At 41.5% G+C, this 18,861-nt stretch overlaps 2 protein-coding genes across 5 annotated transcripts; one reads left to right on the plus strand and one right to left on the minus strand.

The window, feature by feature from the left end:
- Positions 1–1,031: 1,031 nt before the first annotated feature.
- On the plus strand, positions 1,032–8,521 carry LOC117763327 (kelch domain-containing protein 10-like). Its single transcript, XM_034588347.1, has 10 exons — positions 1,032–1,282; positions 2,700–2,792; positions 3,030–3,251; positions 4,720–4,874; positions 4,979–5,127; positions 5,216–5,300; positions 5,388–5,454; positions 5,558–5,605; positions 5,697–5,836; positions 6,287–8,521. Exons 1-10 carry the CDS (start codon positions 1,198–1,200, stop codon positions 6,494–6,496), a joined length of 1,254 nt encoding a protein of 417 aa, XP_034444238.1. The 5' UTR covers positions 1,032–1,197; the 3' UTR covers positions 6,497–8,521.
- On the minus strand, positions 6,645–18,810 carry LOC117763326 (low affinity vacuolar monovalent cation/H(+) antiporter-like). 4 transcript variants are annotated; one of them, XM_034588345.1, is made up of 20 exons: positions 18,656–18,810; positions 15,683–15,838; positions 15,486–15,592; positions 15,287–15,395; positions 14,442–14,558; positions 14,290–14,351; positions 13,814–13,966; positions 13,523–13,714; positions 13,307–13,406; positions 13,049–13,190; positions 12,747–12,930; positions 12,452–12,551; positions 11,405–11,538; positions 11,261–11,292; positions 10,859–10,971; positions 10,615–10,760; positions 10,434–10,528; positions 9,881–9,959; positions 9,673–9,781; positions 6,645–9,168 (listed from the first exon to the last, which is right to left on the minus strand). In XM_034588345.1, the coding sequence occupies exons 1-20, from the start codon at positions 18,723–18,725 to the stop codon at positions 9,095–9,097; spliced, it is 2,274 nt and encodes a 757-aa protein (XP_034444236.1). In that variant the 5' UTR covers positions 18,726–18,810; the 3' UTR covers positions 6,645–9,094. The 4 variants fall into 4 exon arrangements, with proteins under 4 accessions (XP_034444236.1, XP_034444234.1, XP_034444235.1 ...); XM_034588343.1 differs by having other exon boundaries at positions 15,281–15,395; XM_034588344.1 differs by having other exon boundaries at positions 6,645–9,165; positions 9,670–9,781; positions 15,281–15,395.
- Positions 18,811–18,861: the final 51 nt, after the last annotated feature.

The following is an 18,861-nucleotide window of genomic DNA, read 5'->3' on the forward strand; positions in this document are numbered from 1 at the left end:
GAGCTAGATTTACTGCATCAAGCAGACAAATTATCGAACATAAAGTCAGTGGTGCAATAATAACTTGGAGACAAAATCAAAACTGTATTTAAAAACACAGAGCCTAATTGCCATATTTTCTCTTACATTGTCTGTAACCACACCGAAATGTAGTTTCGGCTTCAGCTTTCTAACAGTGTAGAAGCTTTGATTCTCTATCTAGCTTTTGCCTGCATTTTGGATATGTTGTACTTATTCAAAGAAAATTAGTGTTTTATTTAAATTTAAATTTTAGAATTCTGATTTAAATGTGCAGGTTTTGTGTTAGTGTGTTGTGTCTTGTAGTTAAACTTTAACTTGACTTAAGTTCATCATGGACCAAACTTTAAAGAAGTCATGAAGTCACTGATAAACTTCAGTTGTAATCAATCACTCAATCAAATCTTATTTGTATAGCCCATATTAACAAATCACAATTTGTCTCATAGGGCTTAACAAGGTGCGTTATCCCCTGTCCTTAGGAAAAACTAAATATCACATTTTCCCCAAATAATGAAAATTCTTGAAAAATATAATCTATAATAAGCTTACAGAGGTCCTTCCAGAATTTCTTGGTGTGATAGCAATGCCAAAAAAGGTGCAGGACTATTTCTGGATGCTCATGACTCGGCTGTACTCATTTATGACCGACAGCACAATCCTGTATAGCGGTAACTGGATATGCTGCACTTAGCCAAAGCTAATCAGCATTTTATTTTATTTCCTCTCTACTAAACTCTTTTTAACCCAATATTATTAATTGCCTTATTGTATTGTCTTTGGTTTGGTTGCTTTTACAATGAGCCTCTTACATTCTGTGTGAAGCACTTTGAATGACCTCGTCGTGGAAGTGTACTATATAAATAGTAACAATCTTGTCTTGTATTACTGCTGAACTTTAGGTGGATGGAATTCAAAAAACATTTAAAAACTATAAACAACACCACGTGACTCGTTGACGCGACGTGCAGGCTCCCCTCTCCTGCGATTGGTCAGTAAAGACCAGCTGCCTGTGACGTGCAGCAGGTGTGGGCGGAAGCTGTGTGTGTTTTTCTTCTTCTTCTCTGCTCTGGTTGTCGGAGCCTGAGATCGGATGTGGCGGCGCTCGGTTCCTGATCAGCTGTGACCCTCCTCTCTCTCTCTCTCTGTGTGTGTGTGCGTGGAGCTGCTGCTGTGAAGATGTCGTCGGCCCAACACAACGGGACCTGCAGTCAGCTCAATAAGTTTGAGAAGCTGTCGTGGAGGCCCTCCACCCGAGACTCCGGTCAGTAAACACAGCGGCTCCGCTCCGCTGCCTCCTCGGCCGCAGTCACTGCAGAGTCAACAGGGACTCTGTTTGCATCGCTGGCACCAGGGTGCTCCTCGCGCTGCGGGTTAGCGACGCTAGCTGCTGAGCATCCACCCGCCACAGCACACAGGCCAAAGTTAGCTGCAGCTGCTACGGAAGCTAGCCGAAACGAGAAAGTCCTCCAGGAGGCACCTGCACAGCCTTTGTTATTGTTATTGTCTTTTAAATGGGGATTTAACACGTGAGGGAACAGGCAGTCAGGAGGAGGAGGAGACGCTGCAGAGCACACATGGCGTTAGCTTTACTGAGACTGAGGAGAAAACATCCTTGTTCACCTGCAAAACTAAGTTTACAAAGTCAAACTTTATATGTTTTAATGAGCATCAACACCACTAGATGCTCGCTCAGATAAAATAAATCATGTATGTTGCCTATGTACACTGGTTCCCTGTTACATTCCGCACTGAGTTAAAGATTCAACTTGACATGAAATGCTCTCAATCCAAACTACATCCAGGAATTAACCCCAATGTGCCTGGGTGCTCACTTAGATCAATGGAGCTCCACTGGTTATTCCTAGATTCAGGACCAGTGAGTCTGGGTGACAGGGCCTTTGCTGTTAAAGCCCCCAAACAGTGGTCAATCTATCTGTGTCTTTTAAAACCTGAACGGTTTAATGAACATTTAACATATGTAGTGTTTTAGTTTCTTGTCTAACTCTGTTTTATTCCCCACTGATTTAAGAGCTGCTTCTCTTTCTCTTGTTTGATGGGTTGTTGTTTTTAATTCTCATTTTGTCTTTCTGTTAAGCGCTTTGTAACTTTTTAGGGAAAGTGGTGTATGAATAAAGTTTGTTTTATTCTTATTAACAATATGCAATATGCTAACTGACTGTTAACTCTGACATGATTGTTCTCAATGTTATCACCCAGTTTTGGTGATAAACCTTTAAACCAGTTTCAAAAGAAAAGGTCAAATCTTACAGTTTTTAGTAGTTGGGAGTATTATGAGTATAACCTGAAATTCACATAGTACACAGCCATTATTTACAAAATTGCTGCACTTGTAAATTATGCAACAGCAGAGCACAAGACAAATATAAATGAAAGGATAAAAATAATACAAATACAAGAAGACCACAAGGAAAGACAAAGTAAGAAAGGAAAAAAGATGGATATGAATTCTTACAGTTCAACCAGATCTAAAGTTCAGTCCTGCTTCACATCCAAGGTGTCATGAATACAAAGTCTAGGCCTTTCACATTGCTCCTCACACACTGCAGAATGTTTTTTCTCCGTTCAGCGAGCTGAGGAGAAAAAGACACAGTTCATAAACTTAACATATTTCATTTTGCTTCTATGTCACTCTTCTTTTTTTGATGAATGATTTACAGGCTCTAAGAAGCGGGCTCGATGGCTTCAGGCTCGACGCATCTTCTCCCCTTCCTGCCCCAACCTGCGGATCCCCAACAGGTTTCTGAGAGAAGGTGAAGCTGACACTGTATGATCTCCCTCTCCTAGTTTTATTTTCACGTCAAAGAAGGAAACAAACGTCGATGTAAACTGACTGAGATCCTGTTCTTGTAAAATATAAACTGTAACCAATGTTACATCATTCGCTTTGTCTTTTATGCCTTGTGTGTTTTGGTAAAGCAAATAAACTACAGTTCTTTTCCATTCACATCAGTGACTCAAAGTCTGTCTTCACCTTATTCCTCCCACAGGACACTGTATACCTCCCGCCCGCAGTGGTCACCGCTGTGTTGCCGACAGCACGAACCTATACGTGTTCGGAGGCTACAACCCAGACTTTGATGAGGCCGGTGGATCAGAGAATGAAGACTACCCTCTTTTCAGGGAGCTTTGGCGGTTTCATTTTGCCACAGCCACGTGGCAACAAGTCCGCACAGAGGGCTACATGCCCACAGAGCTGGCCTCTATGTCAGGTAAGGACAGATGGGTTGTCCTTATTGCATTAGAATGGCTCCCACAGAGCGGCTGTGTGAATCAATGCATTAAAATGAAATAAGATAGTCGGATCGCTTATTTGAAAAAGTAAACAAAAAAAAGGAAATCAATTTGTGTCAGGCTACCACAAATAAATGTGTCGGAAAGACTGCACCAATTTGTTTTCATTAAAAACCAGCTACTGGTCTTATTTCAGCTGCTTTCAGACATGCACGAAAGTCCCAAATATTTTCCTGAAATTTTCCAGAGGGTCTGGATGTGAGAAAGCAAATGTCTGAGTCAGTTGTTACAATATCCTACTGCGTTCTTTCTACTCAAAAGGCAAACTGTAAAATGTCCAGCCCCAATTTTCCATACACGTCATGTCAGAAAGCGGCTTTAGAGGAACTCCATGGTGCAATTGGACACTACGATGATCTATACTCGATTGTTTCACAAAGGAATCATTGTGCACACAGGTGACAAAGCTACAGCTAGCTGTGCAACACCAAGAAATGCCACATTGTGTCAGAAAAGGCCATGAAGTCTGCAAACAAATAGACTTGGATGTAAACAACATAGCTGTCAAACTTTCAAAGAAAAAATGTCTTTGCAAATGTGAGGAAGAAAATGCATTTAACGTGTTTGTCAGACCTCAGGAGTGAGTTTCGTGAGTAATGTTGAATGTAAACAGAAACTTTGTTTTCAACGAAACTCCCCAGGACACTTGGTCGTCACTGCAAACAATCAGTGCAGTGACTTAAACTGGAGTAACCAGATTACAGTTTACTGTAGTCGATCAGAGGACGCCCCAGGATGCATCTGTGATCACAAGGCTGAAAGAATGTGTCGCAGACCACCTCTCCCCTCTCACACAGACACACACTCTCCTCCACTACGGACCGATCTGTATCATCACACTGCTTAAAAACTAAAACATCATTCGGAGTTTGTAAACAGAAATGACGTACAAGATTATTTGCATGTGGAGAAGTGAGATCAGATCAAAAGCGGTGATCAGTGCCAAGTGTACACTGTCTACGTTTGTTCTGATGGGTGTGACTGATAAAAGGAAATAAAACACTTCATATTGTTTTGAATGGACCAGTATGTAGGTCTGAAGAATTAATCTAAATAATATTGACCTTGCATTACGGCTTTGTGAAGTATCCAAATCACTGGAGCTGATCTTTTTGGATAAAGATAAAATGTGTCACAACAAACTATTATGAATGAAGCAGTGGGAGCTACACATTGTAATCTGTAGACTTAATGGAACACCAGTAAAAATCTAATCATGAATTTAATTTGTTTTCAGTGAAAATTAAATTGGATTCCATTTCCACTAAAATCATGAATCATTTTGCCCTTTTTGTCAAAATAACTGAACTTCACCAGGAATCCTTTGATATTAGATATATAACCAGATATTAAACTGAGGCTGACGCTGTTGTCTGCCTCTTTCAGCTGTTTTACATGGCAACAACCTGCTTGTGTTCGGTGGGACTGGGATTCCATTTGGCGAAAACAATGGCAACGACGTCCATGTTTGCAACGTTCAGTACAGGCGATGGAACCTGCTCAGCTGCAGAGGGAAGAAGCCCAACAAGATCTATGGGCAGGTAAACAGTGTCTCTGTCAAGCTGTTGAGTGTAAAGTCAAAAACGTTCTCGTATGTAGCAGATTATTCCACCGGAAAATATCTGATATATTTTCCACTCTCCAGGCGATGGCCATTATAAATGGCTACCTCTATGTGTTTGGAGGGACAACGGGCTACCTTTACAGCACCGACCTTCACAGGCTGGACCTGACCACCAGAGATTGGACCCACCTCAAACCCAACAACACGCCATCGGATCTGCCTGAGGAAAGGTCGGTTAGCAGAGCTCATGTTTGTCCTGTTGTCCGGTTCCCATCGTGGTAATTAAAACGTTCAGAAAGTTAAAGCTTTGTTTTACAGGTACAGACATGAGCTTGCTCATGACGCACAAAGAATATACATTTTAGGAGGTGGAACTTCCTGGACGTCGTATCCCCTGGACAAGGTGAGAGGAACCAGCACCGACCGAATTTTAGATAAACAGAGCTTTAGTTGTTCATTTTATTTATAAAACACTGTTTGCCTTCATCAGATTCACGCATACAACTTGGAGACAAATTACTGGGAGGAAATCATCACCAAACCTCATGAAAAATTAGGTTTGTGATCAAGTTTTTTCTTTAAAATTTTTTTTGTGCTGAATCGACGATTTGAAAACTACAAAATAATTTCCCTTTGTTTTGTTTGTAATTTTCACGACAGGTTATCCTGCTGCCCGTCGCTGTCACAGCTGTGTGCAGGTCAAAGAGGGTGAGGAGTTCTCCACACAGCATCATCGTGGACACACTTATTATGACACAATATTGTGTTTTAACCACGTCTCACTCTGTTTTTACCACAGAGGTGTTTATATGTGGGGGTTATAATGGAGAGCTGATACTGGCGGACCTGTGGAAGATCAACCTGCAGACTTTTCAGTGGACCAAGCTGCCCGCTATAATGCCAGAACCAGCCTACTTCCACTGTGCTGCAGTCACTCCGGTGAGTAAAGTATCTATGGCACATGATCACATGGTCTAACCTGGTCTGTGATTATTTGCTGAAGGGCTGCAAATAATAATATAATGAAATAAATGAAGGCAGTATTAAGAATCGCTTGCAGAGCAGGCACCCTATGTATTCAGGCAATTCAATTCAAGGCAATTAAAATGAATGCCCAAAATATCTAACGAAAGAAGAAAAGAATGCGTCACAACTTCTCAGAGCCCAGGGTGACTTTTCAAAAGTTATGTTTGAACAACTGCCCAAAAATATTCATTTCACAATGATTTTAAAACAGAATTGCAGCAAATCCTAATCGAGATAAAACGGAAACCTGAGAGTTTGAGGTTTTTGCTTATAGTGACTTAAAATGATTAATTGACTGTCAGTTGCTGATCAATGAACTAAATGTTGCAGCGTCTCATCTCCTGTACCGTTCCTCTCCTTCAGGCTGGCTGCATGTACGTCCACGGCGGTGTCGTCAACATGTCTGGGAACCGGAGGACGGGCTCTTTGTACAAAGTGTGGTTGGTGGTGCCCAGCCTGCTGGAACTGACCTGGGAAAAGCTGTTGAAATCTTCCCCTCACTTGGCCCAGCTGTCCACCCTCCAGCTGCTCAGCCTCGGACTGACACACGCGCTAATCCAGCGGCTCAAGTAGAGCGAGCACAAAGACTGAAGGAAGCGGTCTGTCATCGGATCAACGCTGATGACTTGACAAAAACATTTCTTGAAACAAAGTCTGATGTCAGATGGTGAAAATACTCTGAAGGCCTTTTTTTAAAACTTAAGTCTTATCTGAATGTGTTTTTTTTTTTAAATGCAAAGTGCAATGATTTATTTTTCTCTGTATGTGAACGTGTCAGATTTGAGTTTGCACGTGTCCGTCAGAAGCCGCATGTCAGTGTGGAAACCAAATTCACTGTACGATGACTGCTTGTTGCTCAGAGGTATCTTGTGCTATGCTCATAACTTACGTCGTGCACTTTTTCTTTTTTACCACTCATCACTGTTGCAGACACTTGTGGAGCAGGAATAGTTGACTGTTCCTTAGACCACTTCCTGAAAGGCTAAATGAATGTTGCTTCTGCTCAGAGGCTGAGATACTGTATGTTTGTTTTCTCTGATGCCGACACGTTGCCGCCGATCAGCTGCTGCTGGGTCCACTGTGATGTAGTTAAGCTTTAGAAATGACTGAAGTTTTAAACCGGAGAAAACTGCGACCTGTTTCCTGAGAGACGCTCAAATTTCTGCTCAATCAGAAACGTGTGAGATTTCCCTGAAAAGTGTCACACAGCTGGTGATGCATAACCATGATACCTCTTTAACAGTCAACATTTTTCAAAGCATCATGTTTTAGCCTCGAGGACTTTCTGATTGCATGCTGATTACGAGCTGTGATTATAACTCCACTGTTCCGATTTGAAAGCGTTCACGTCACTGGTCACATTACTGAAGCTTGTGATCAGACAAAAAACCCCCAAAGCCTCTTTTAAACATCTGGGATGTTGCATCACTGTGAAGCTTCTTGTGCCTCTTGGATTCTTCTGTTTTTGGGAAAATGAAGCTTATTAAAGTTAGAGATGAATTTTACACACTTGTAGCTCCACAGCGATTCTCAAGCCTTTTTTTGATTTCTTCATTCGGTGCCTTCTGAATTTCCAAAATGTCACACACGCTTTATTTTTTATATTATTGTAAATTAGTTTTTTAAAGACTGGTTTCTTTACAATCCTGCAATGTTTCTTTCCCCATGTAATTTACCTGGTGCTCTCCACGAGGCTTTTGTTGCTGAACTTTTCCGCTCATGATTAATCAGGAGACACGACTGCAGCTAAAGGTTTTATCATCAACTCATCTCCACAAACACATTAGATCTATTTATTTTTATCACTGTGCTGTTTTAACCTTTTTTTTTTTTACAAAACTTTAAACTGTAGCAGGTCATGTAGCTGCACTTTCTCTTTTCACCTGATAGTCATTTCAGTTCTCACTTCAAAATGAAACTCCATTTAAACTTTTTTTATACCGTAACATTGACTCTATTATTGTTTGTTTTACTTTTGGTCTGTTTTCTCTCGACGATGTTCTGCTGTAGTGTTGTTATACAAACTAAGTGGAATGTGGGACCATTCTTTTTTTATTATTTTAAATTTTTTAAACTAGGAACAAAATCAGAGTGGTATGTGAAGAGTATGTCGGTCGTACTCAGGATGTAAAATACTGTGATCAGACTCTCACTCTGTTAAATGTCAGCAGGCTCGGTCATTTCCTGTGAAATCAGATGTCGTCACACTCCGGATGGTTTTCACTAACAGATCTTTAGCTGTAACTGTCAATGTTGAATACTGTAGAAATACTCAGTCACCCGTGTTCACTTTCAAAATCCCACTTTTTCCCCTGAGCTCTGGCCTTATTTATATCTGCCTCACTGCACGTTGACACCTGGTAAATGTCCCACGTTGCTTAAAGAGTGATGTGTTTATACTTGCATCGTTTTGGATGTTAATGTAAGTTAAATGATCTTATGCATGTCGGTATGGTGTGCATGTCACTTCTCGTAAACTCCTGGGAGAAAAAGGGGTGAATCCCTCCTCACAGGCAGTTATGGTTGTAATGTACATTATGTTTTGTAATTCCTGTCTGTACCAACAATAAAGACACAGGCAGTCGGTTTTTCATAATATTATGTTGTTAATGTTTTACACTGTGCAGTCATGACACACTGTATTACTGACGGAGATCTCCACACGCGGGGATCTTATCACTTCGAACTCATTGCCACTTTAGCAGAGACCTGGCTGGGTGAGCGTCCTGCCATTTCAACCATACTAATATTAATGGATAGAAAGTCAATTCTTTCATGAATTCTCATTAGACATATTCCATATTTACATTTTGGAGTTTAAAAAGTATACAAAGTTATAACAGTAACTTAACAAAATACCATTAGTTCAGATTCTTTACATCATAATATCCACTCCTCTCCTTCACCACAGTTCACTAAGACGTCTGTCAGCTTACAAACTTACAGTAGTAGGAGTTACATGTTTGAGCAGAAAAAAAAAAGTAACTTCCTCACATTAAAATATTCAGTTTTATCACCTGTGTAACTCAGAGTAAAGCATAAAAAAAAACGTATTAAAAGTCCCAAATGATCAGTAAATATAAACCAACATGGAGTGGTGCTGAATTTGTACTTTAAGTTTCTTTCAGGCTTAAAAAAGTGAAACTTAGGGTGAAAATCAAAGACCCACACTCAGCATGCAGCTGGAGATGGAGCAAAGTAATACAGAGCCAGGAGAATAAGGTAGACGACCACCAGAGCTGTGCCTGAGAAAAACAAGACAGCAAATAAAAGGGAAAAGTGAGACACTATTCTTCTTGCATGTCATTCTATTAAACCACCAAATTAGATAAACAATCCTAAAGTCTTTTTAGGTTTCCCGTTTTCTTGCAGCCTTCTTATGAAAATCAACCGGTAGGGATTAAAATCAATGCTTGCTTAGCCCCTGTCCCATCCTTTCACCAAGTTACGTGGAAATCTGTAAAGTAGTTTTTGCGTGATCTTGCTGACAAACCAGGAGAGAGGTAATAACGTTCAGATAGACACACAGAGACTGGCGTTACTTCTCTATACTGAGGCATGATGGGAAGATCTACTGAGTTATCAAGATGACCTCAGAATATCCTCTGGATCATTGACTGGTGTTTTAAAAAGACCAGTGTTGCTGACTAACTGACAAATCTTCAAAACATCAGTGGAATGACAAGTCAGTGGATCAATTGTTTGTTATTTTATCGCACTGTTTACACTTTTAAACACTCGAAACTCACCCTGAAAATAATCCGACTTTCCGTCCATGAAGATGTAGTTGACGACGATCACACTGAACATGCTGGCCCACAGGTGCAGGTCACTGAATAACAGCACAAAGCCCACGTCCTACGAGAAGCAGAGATGCTGTTTTTATCATAGAAAACTATAAAAGATTGCAAACGTGATATTTATATGAATAAATCAATGAAGAGAAGAGTGTCTTACATAGAAAGCATTAAAAAAGACCAGTATTGGAATCTGTAGCATGCAGACCTGCACAGCAATGCAGCTTCCCACCTCCAAACTGAAACATAAAAATCATTTATAGACACTTGTAATGGAAAATTCCACTGACCAGGTGTCTCACTGCTGTGATACTGTCTACCTGACAGGATGGAACCCTTATTTGGCGTTGTCTCACTGCTGTGACCTTGACAAACAGTGTGTATTATTATTATAATAATATTATTATTCGGTAATGTTTTCTTCCAACTGCTACAGCGGACGGACACAGCAGATAGACACATGATGATTTCATGTCTTTTTTTCATGTTATGTTTCCTGAAACGCCTCTATGTATAAGTACTGGCTATTTTGGACTTTGGGGCAGTTCCACTTGAGCACCCGTGCTTGTTGTGTAACCTCTGCAGAGCTTACTACTAAAAACTCAAAGGCAACTCCAGTCTGATAATCTCATTATTTCAAATCTCAAGATGAATTTCCATCACACACTGTAAAGAAGCTGTGTGGGTACTTGATTCAATGAGACATGATTTACCTGAGACTGATGTTGTTTTGGAGAGCAAACTGGATCCCGTTAACAATCTCAGGGATCTCTGGAACCATAGCGAGAACTGTCACCCCGATGAAATACTTGAGAAAGAAAGAAAGACAGCAAATGTCAGTACAAAGAGAGTCAACAACCACGTCTCCGAGTACGATCTGATGCACGTTCCCACCTGAGAGATGTTGGGCTGGTTTAAAATCGGCTGGATGTGCTCGGTGGCAAGATCGGCACAGGCAGACGTGAGCACGGTGGCCATGATGAGGATGATCAGAGACCTCCAGCGAGACCAGTGGACCACTGCTCCATGTTGGCGGGTCACTGAACAGACAAACACAAGAGATACGATGGTGCGTGAGCGGGAGGTGAATAAAACCCTCACTGATCACTGCACTGTTCACACTGAGATCGGCTCATACCCTGTCCTTCTCCAACTTGGATGTTGTAAATGTGGGAGTGAGTCTTCAGTGTGAAGATCAGACCGATGATGTAGGCGATCGGCAGGAGGGTACACACAGTGAACACCAGCGGCCTGCAGACACAAACACACAATTAATGAGGGGGAGGAAATATACAGAGGGTTTTTAAAACCCATAGGACCATAATTTAACAGGTTTTAGCTCATTTACTTTAAGTTTATTTCCCTTTACATCTTTGCAAACCACTGAGAAAACCACTGACTTTTTAGAAAACTTGTGATTTTTGTCCACATTAAATCGCCAATTGATGGTAAAGCACAGCTAAAACACACAAAACTACCATTATGCTCCTTTACATGACAATCCATACGTAATTTAAAAAATTTAAATTTAAATTCTTACTCAACGTGGTTGTGGAACAGTGTTCCGTTGTTCTGTTGAATAGAAAAATAAAAGCACATTATACACAGAACAGTGCCTGTAAGTCGGTGTATGATAAGTTGTGTTACGAAGGTTTGTGAGCTCTTCCTGGCTCCTGGTGCTGACCAGATCGTAGTGACAGTTGTGGCAGACGAACGGTGCGCTGCTGTTGCTCGAGGTGTTTTGTCCACTGGAGTTGGTGCAGCCTTCGCACACCAGGTTCCCATAAGCCTTGGAGAACAACGTGGGGGCAAATACACCTGCCATCCACAGGTGGAGGAATGATTCATTGTAAGACACTGTGGTAATTATTTTACCCTGCAGTTGATTTTAGTGTTGGAGGACAGAAAGACCTGCTCAGCTGGTTCTGTCGCTGCTGTCAACCCCTGAACAACATTCAGTTATTTTGTGTGCAAATGGATTTATGTTTGAACTCCTGCTGATTGTGTGACCTTATGATCTCCAGACACTCGCTGTGACAAGTTTTTTCAAAAACATGTATTTTTTAGGAAAGGAACATTAATTGTCAAATTCTTGGGATCGGTGCCCTGGATCCAGGGGTCGGGTTGGGTGATTTGTTTTTCCTTTAAATTTATTTCTTTTATCATTTGTATGTTTTGTGAATGTGTATTTGTTTGTATTTATGTGTTTCTTTGGTTAAAACATAAATAAAATTTGATCAGAAAAATGATTAACATCACATTACCATATTCTGTATAACCACTAGTAGTACTAGTATTTAATTATCTAATATTCACTGTAGATCAGTGTGACTCAATTATTTCTCTTTTAAAAAAAAAAAAATTATCAAAAAGTTGGTACAAGAGATAAATGTAAACACACAAACAAGCTGAGAACAGCAGCTCAAAAAAGGAAAAATGTAACATGAAATGCCTCTAGGTGGCGCAAGAGTTAAACATTTTGGTGTACTTGTTATTCTTTAGGAGGCAGAACCATGTTTACATAGGGAGGAATAGACTGCTGCTGTTTACTTTCCTGTAGATCACGAGTACGAGTGAGTGTCATGAGATGATTGGCATAAAAAAACAACCCGGATGCAGAAGAAAATCTGCCCCTCCCTCATAAAAGGTTTTATACAGTGCCCTTTAATATTATGACCTCCTGTGTCCGACGTTTCCAAAAATGTGAGAGTAAGTATTTTTGGAAACTTACCTCCGATAGAGATGAAAAGCAAAGCAGAGCTCACTCCTGTGGAGCGACTGTTGAATCTTTGTTCGCTGTGTCTGAGTCCACCGATTATCATGCAGATGCCCTGAGGACAAAGCATGGAGGATAAGTGTGTGTGTGCGTGGGAACATGATTTGTGTGACGTTAATACTGAGTTAATCGTCTACAGGTTGAAATTATCCTCGTAAGTGAACTGACATGCAACTTAAAAAACAATTTAATTCCATGACCTTGTTTTATTTTGAAATGTAAACAGTGAGGTGTATGTGGTTGGGCTTACAGGAATGAAGAGGATGCATCCGAGCAGCGTCCCGGTCAGTGCCGCTTTAACGACCTCCTGCAGACACGGGTTGGCGGCCTGGTGACCTCGGATCAGAGCGGTGATGTAGAAGGTCAACTCTGTGATGGAGCCGAAGGTGGCGTTCACCACTGCACCCACAGCAAAGTTACTCTGAGCTGAGATGCTGCAAATGCAAAAATGATCATCAATCTACACTTACATTTACATGTTTCAAACACTTAAGGTGACGTCAAGACTCAATTTCTCTCATTGGGTGTTTGGAGCTGATGGGAACAGCTCACCTGGCGATGCCCATACCAATGTAATACGACAGAGGTATCATGGAGCCAAGCGCTATGGCGAACTTGACATTAGAGCTGGCGTAATCGTTTTCTTTGTCGATGTATCCAATTACTATCGCAACGATTACCAGAGGGAGGAGGTCTGAGGTGGGGTCAAAGATGATAACAGCTCCTCATGTGACGCACACTGTCAAACACACACAAACACACACACATTGGCATACACACACACACACACACACACAAGTGTAAGGATACTGACAGCGAACACATTGATCCCATCAACAGTGTACTTGTAGTAGTACCAGTTTGTAGCATGGTAGGAGCACAGAAGTGCTCTGGTCTCGTAGCATTGATGCTGCAGGTCAGGTAGAAAAGAAAATTAAGAAACGTGTGCACAAGCATCAAACTGACATGTTTGGAATTTGTATGATTTATGTGCTTTGGCTGATGTGATCCAATTCTCTCTCTTACCTTTCTTTGTGAGGAGGAGGAAAAAGAAACGTTCTCAGGAGGCAGGAGAAGAATGACGGCCAGTGTCCGTGCATTCATCTTGGACACGGGGATGGTGAAGATCAGGATCCAGGAGATGAAGCAGGCCAGGGAGTGGACGACCACCAGAGGCGGGTATCCCAGCAGCAGCCACACGTAGGTGGAGAAACGGCGCTAGAGGGGAGAGCAGAGTAATGATAGGGTACACTTGATTTCTATGTGGTGGAATGTGCACAATGGTTTTCATACATTTCTTTAAGTGTGTAAATTTACCCAGAAGGGAGTGCAATGAGGTCGTCCCGGGATCTCTGGGACTGGCACCTCTGTGGTTGAGGGTAGCAGAACCGGTGAGTTCTCATCCACCCCGTCTGTGTTGCACTCACAGTCTGGGGCTTGCTCACAACAACTCCTCAGTGTATTTCCAATCTGGAGAAACACAACCACAGGACAGTGATTTATGACTCACAGATATAGGCTATTTAACTTAATATGCTGTAATCACAATCATTTGTACGGGTGTTTGTTCAACTGTGTACAACTGTCACAAATGTGTTGCAATGACAAGTTGCTGCAAATGGAACTTGTTGCGGACTTGTGGCGTGTGTCAGAAACACAAAGGTTCTGCTTTCATGACCACGGTGAGGAAACCGCAGGTTCTACTGTGAATCAATGTACTTTACTTTAGAAGAAGGTGGAAAAGAGGCAGGAGGAACGTCCCAACATGAACTGAACTCAGATCCAAACCGTACCTCGTGGATTGACTTGCCGAACGGCCACAAGAAGTAACAGGACAACTTCAAGCAAAGCTTCCCTGAAGACAGAGAGAGAAAAAAGAATGAGAGGAATGGTTGATGATCGATAATGAACCCCATAACTATTCTTTATTGGTTAGCTCACCTACCATATGGTACACCAGTGACAGTGATGAACATCAATATGCTGACCAGGAAATATGCCAGGGAGACCCACCAGCCAAAGAGAAACACATACAGTACATTTCCACATGTGATAAAATGACCTGGCACCAGGAAGAAAAAAACAGATTAAACATGAAAACATTTCCTCCATGTAAATTGAATTAAGTGCACAGGATAACTCTTGTTTTAGTTTAGCCACCTTTTCTCTCAGTAATAATAAAATCACACTTGTATGGTGAACTGTTGAGATCCGGGAACATAGTGTTGTGGTTGGATGATCAGACAGGTTTTAAACAAACACACTTCTCTCCTGGAGAGGGATCTCAGAGGGGGTGGGACTCACGAGACTGACCCAGAACTGTACGGCCTGGAGGAAGCGTGTGTTTGCTTGAACAGTCAGTGGTCCAGAAACTGATTTCTCATTCAAAACAAATTTTAAGGATTGCATTCTTTCACACAAAAAAATGTGTCCATGCCTTTGTTATGTCCAAACTTGATTATTACCAGGCTCCACCAGTAAGTGTGTAAAGACTCTGCAGCTCACTTGTCCTTTGCAGAACTTTTACATTCACAAAAAACATATAATACATCAGAGGAAAGAAAAACTGAAAAGGCGTAGTGTATCACCTTTAAGGATTTACCCCCAAATAAAAAGACTTGTTTACAACCTGTATGATCATCTCACCACTCGGATCTCAGCAGTTATTTTGGTGAGTTCAATGTTAGCGTAACAAATGCAAACACAATGACCACGAAAAATAATAACATATAATAATGTTATAAACTGGAATTATTCATCAGCACAAAGGACAATAGCCTGTACCTGAACCTGAATATGGTTTAATGACGTTCAGTTCGGAGTAGAGCTCTTTCACGACCTCCGACCTGTCTTCAAACGGACGCTCTGTCACATGGCTCTTCCACTTCCGAAAACCAAACTGACACACACACACACACACAGATTGAGGATTAGTTTACCAGCTCTGCTGAACTCAAACCACGTTCATTAGCAGCAGAAAACTTCTTACCCTGTAGTTGTTGACCAGTTTGTTGGCTTCCACTTCGTTCTCTGCCCTGATGGTTCTCTTGCTTTGAATCCCCTCCCAACTGTCGTCACATGTGTTGTGGTTTGAACCTAAAATGACGAGCGACAACATGACAATTAAACATCTGTAAATCTAGAGAGAGAGAAACAAATCTAATCCAGTTGGTGCTCAGTACTCACGTGTGTGTGCAGATATGCACTTTGTGGTGCATATTCGTTGTTGTGGACAAACGGACTGATGTGTGGGTGGAGTGCCTGCTGGAAGAAGTGGTTGACCTTGGTCGTGGATCTGTTCATGATTGTAACCTGCCTGGAGATCCTGATCCCACGAAAGATCTGCAGCACCAAACAAGAAACGGATTACCATCCATCCATCATACCCCTTTACCTTTAAAGGTTGCGGAGAGAGCTGGAGTCAAGACCAGCTGACAGTGGACGAGAACACCTAGCGTATCACGCGGCCAACATCCAGAGACAGACAACCATTCATACTCACATTCACACCTACAGTCACCTAACACCTAACCCCAATTTGCATGTTTCTGTACTGTAGGAGGAAGCAGAGTACCCCAAGAAAATACGTACAGTGCTTTGTCTTTGTGAAAACAAGTCTTTGTGTGGACAACAATGTCCTCGTGCTCGGACTTGTCGCAGCTCCATCATCAGTTACACAATTTATTTACATTTATGTCCATTGTCTACAGTGCAGAGTCAGACTGGCTGAGTCAGCTGACTGGAACTGCACAACCCAGAGTCCCTCCTCCTGTCGCTCAAGTGGTGACACAGCTCGCACAAAGTTCAGACATCTTGGAGTCACACTGGAATTAAACTCAAATCACACATACTGGTTTAAAAATAACCCAAAACCTCTGAGAGCTCGAACAGAGGCATGCATGACCCTTACTGTGGAACATCACCTCAATCGACTCTTAGTATTCAAATCAAATCAAATCAAATATAATTTATTGTCCCCATGGGGACATTTGTCTGGGCCCAGAGTGCTACAGCAGCTGCAGAACAGTACATTGTACAACAAACAAACAGTGCACAGGGACGTGTCATGTAAGACCCAGAATAATAATCCAGAATAAAAGTGAGTTGAACATTACACCTGCCCTAAAAACACTTAAAATCATAAAACACTAAAAGGATATAACTCATAAAAGATGAAAGACAAAAACTGCCATTTAAGCTTAAAAACCAAAGTGCAAAGGTTATTGAGATACATGGCCGAAGCAAGATGTCTCCTTATTGAGTAGTGTGATAGACGATGGGATAGACGTCTTTCACTTATAGGCTCTGTAACGTCTCCCTGAAGGTAACCGGTCAAATTCAGAGGACGGTATGTGGGACGGGTCATTAAGGATCCTGCGAGCCCTGAATGCATCACCCCACTGACAGTATTTATGTCCACACACATTCATCCCATATCGCTGTACATGTATCTACATGTGTCTTCCTCCAGTTGCACTGTACACATGTGTTAATGTCTTGAGTCCAGCACAGTTCACTATATCAACTAACTTCGCTTCAGGGCATCTTCATATTTGAACATATTACTGCCTTTGACAGTCTGACAATAGCTGCATCTGTTCTGCAGGGAAACCAATGGCATGACTGTAATTAAATCAAAGGGTAAAACATGTTCTTGGGTCTTTCAGTCATTCATTCATTCATTACCAGGATTTGATCTCTCTGAGACGCAGCCTTGACAAATGCTAACAAACCACTGGCATCATGAGACAAGCGACCACCAAAGTCATGACTTCTCCTTTTTGTTTCAGTGAAGAGCAATTTGCACAGTTTTGGGTAGAGTCTTGTTTTGTTTCCTCTTTTTGTTTCTGTGTTTGTTTCCTGAAATAAACTTGAGTATAAAAGATAGACACAGAGAGAGAGAGAGAGAGGTAGTGATTGTGTTAGTGACTGTGCAAAGATAGGGGATCAGAGTGCAAGCAGCATTATCTTGATTCACTCAGCTTCATCGCTCTGTGCAGAGGAGGAAGACCTTCAGCTTCATAACAAATATAAAACCTTACAACAGACAGTCCTTGTTTATGATTACGTGACGAACATGTGAATAAATTTAAGTCAAGTTCATTCAATTCAATTTGGCCACTTACCTACATAATTTAGACTCTTCCTCATTTGGCAGTTTTTTAAACTTCAAAACCAGAAATGTTGCAGACACATAGCGAAGGAGAAAATCTGAGCAAGGACTTTGTCATTTATTACATTAATTGATCAGTTAAACAATGAACTATTCTGATACTTGATAATTCATTTATGTAATCTATCAAGCAAAAATGTCTTTCAAAAACATTCCCTATAGTTTCAGCTTCTCCAGTCTCAGTATTTGCTGTTTTTCTTTGTTTTATATGACAATAGATCCAATAGGCCTTGGCGATAAGGCAAAATATTATAACAAGATACAAATTCTCCTGTCAGTTGATATGATAATTAGCATTATAAATGTCCCATTTATTTTTTTCAAGTTTAAACTCTTCTTTATGGGCAGAGAACGGCAAAGACTTAATAAACAGCAAAACATTTAACAAATCTGAAGTAGATCAATTATTACTTATCCAGTTATACCTCCTCACTGTCCATACACAAAGTATAATCAATATATAGATGTTAGATGTTGAACTTTTGTTATATTGCTATTGATGAAAATCATATTACAATAACTACTGTATTGATAATCTATAACCAAGCCCTAGAATCCAATATATTTGGGATGTTTGGAAAACACTGGTTTAGATCACTATTTTCTGGCATAATAATAATCATAAGAATAATCATAAGAATCCCCAGAGCTCTGTGTTTTGGAGATATAATGGATGTCTGTCCCTGGTTTGTCCCTGACACACAAACACACGCGCACGCGCACACACGCACACACACACCCACCCACCCACACGCACATGCACACACTCGTAATGAACACAACGTGACAGCACCATATGTGACAGCCCTGTGAATAACAACCGTCCTGACTCGTTCCATCCACGCAATGAAATCCCCTGGAACAGCAGCTGCCGACACATAAACATGGAGACCCGTAACCACGCAGCTGTTAAAGACGCGCTCGTGTGGCGGCAGATAAAGTTTTTTCTTTCCAGAGGATCCGGATTTGTCGCTGCAGCCTCTCACCTGCCGGCAGCTCCGCCGGCCTCCTCCTCCGGCTGCTGGTGTCCGGGCTGTGTGCGTGAGGCACGGACATGTCTGCCTCCGCTCGAACTCTAGTATTAAACCGCTTCAGTCCGATGCTCAGTGAAACGTACGCCGCGGACGCGCTGAATCACAGAGGGAGTCCGTCGCAGGGGCTTCTGGGGAATGTAGGCCACTGCGGTTGAGCT

This window comes from Hippoglossus hippoglossus, chromosome 6 (genome assembly GCF_009819705.1).
Source record: "Hippoglossus hippoglossus isolate fHipHip1 chromosome 6, fHipHip1.pri, whole genome shotgun sequence".
Taxonomy (NCBI): Eukaryota; Metazoa; Chordata; class Actinopteri; order Pleuronectiformes; family Pleuronectidae; genus Hippoglossus; species Hippoglossus hippoglossus.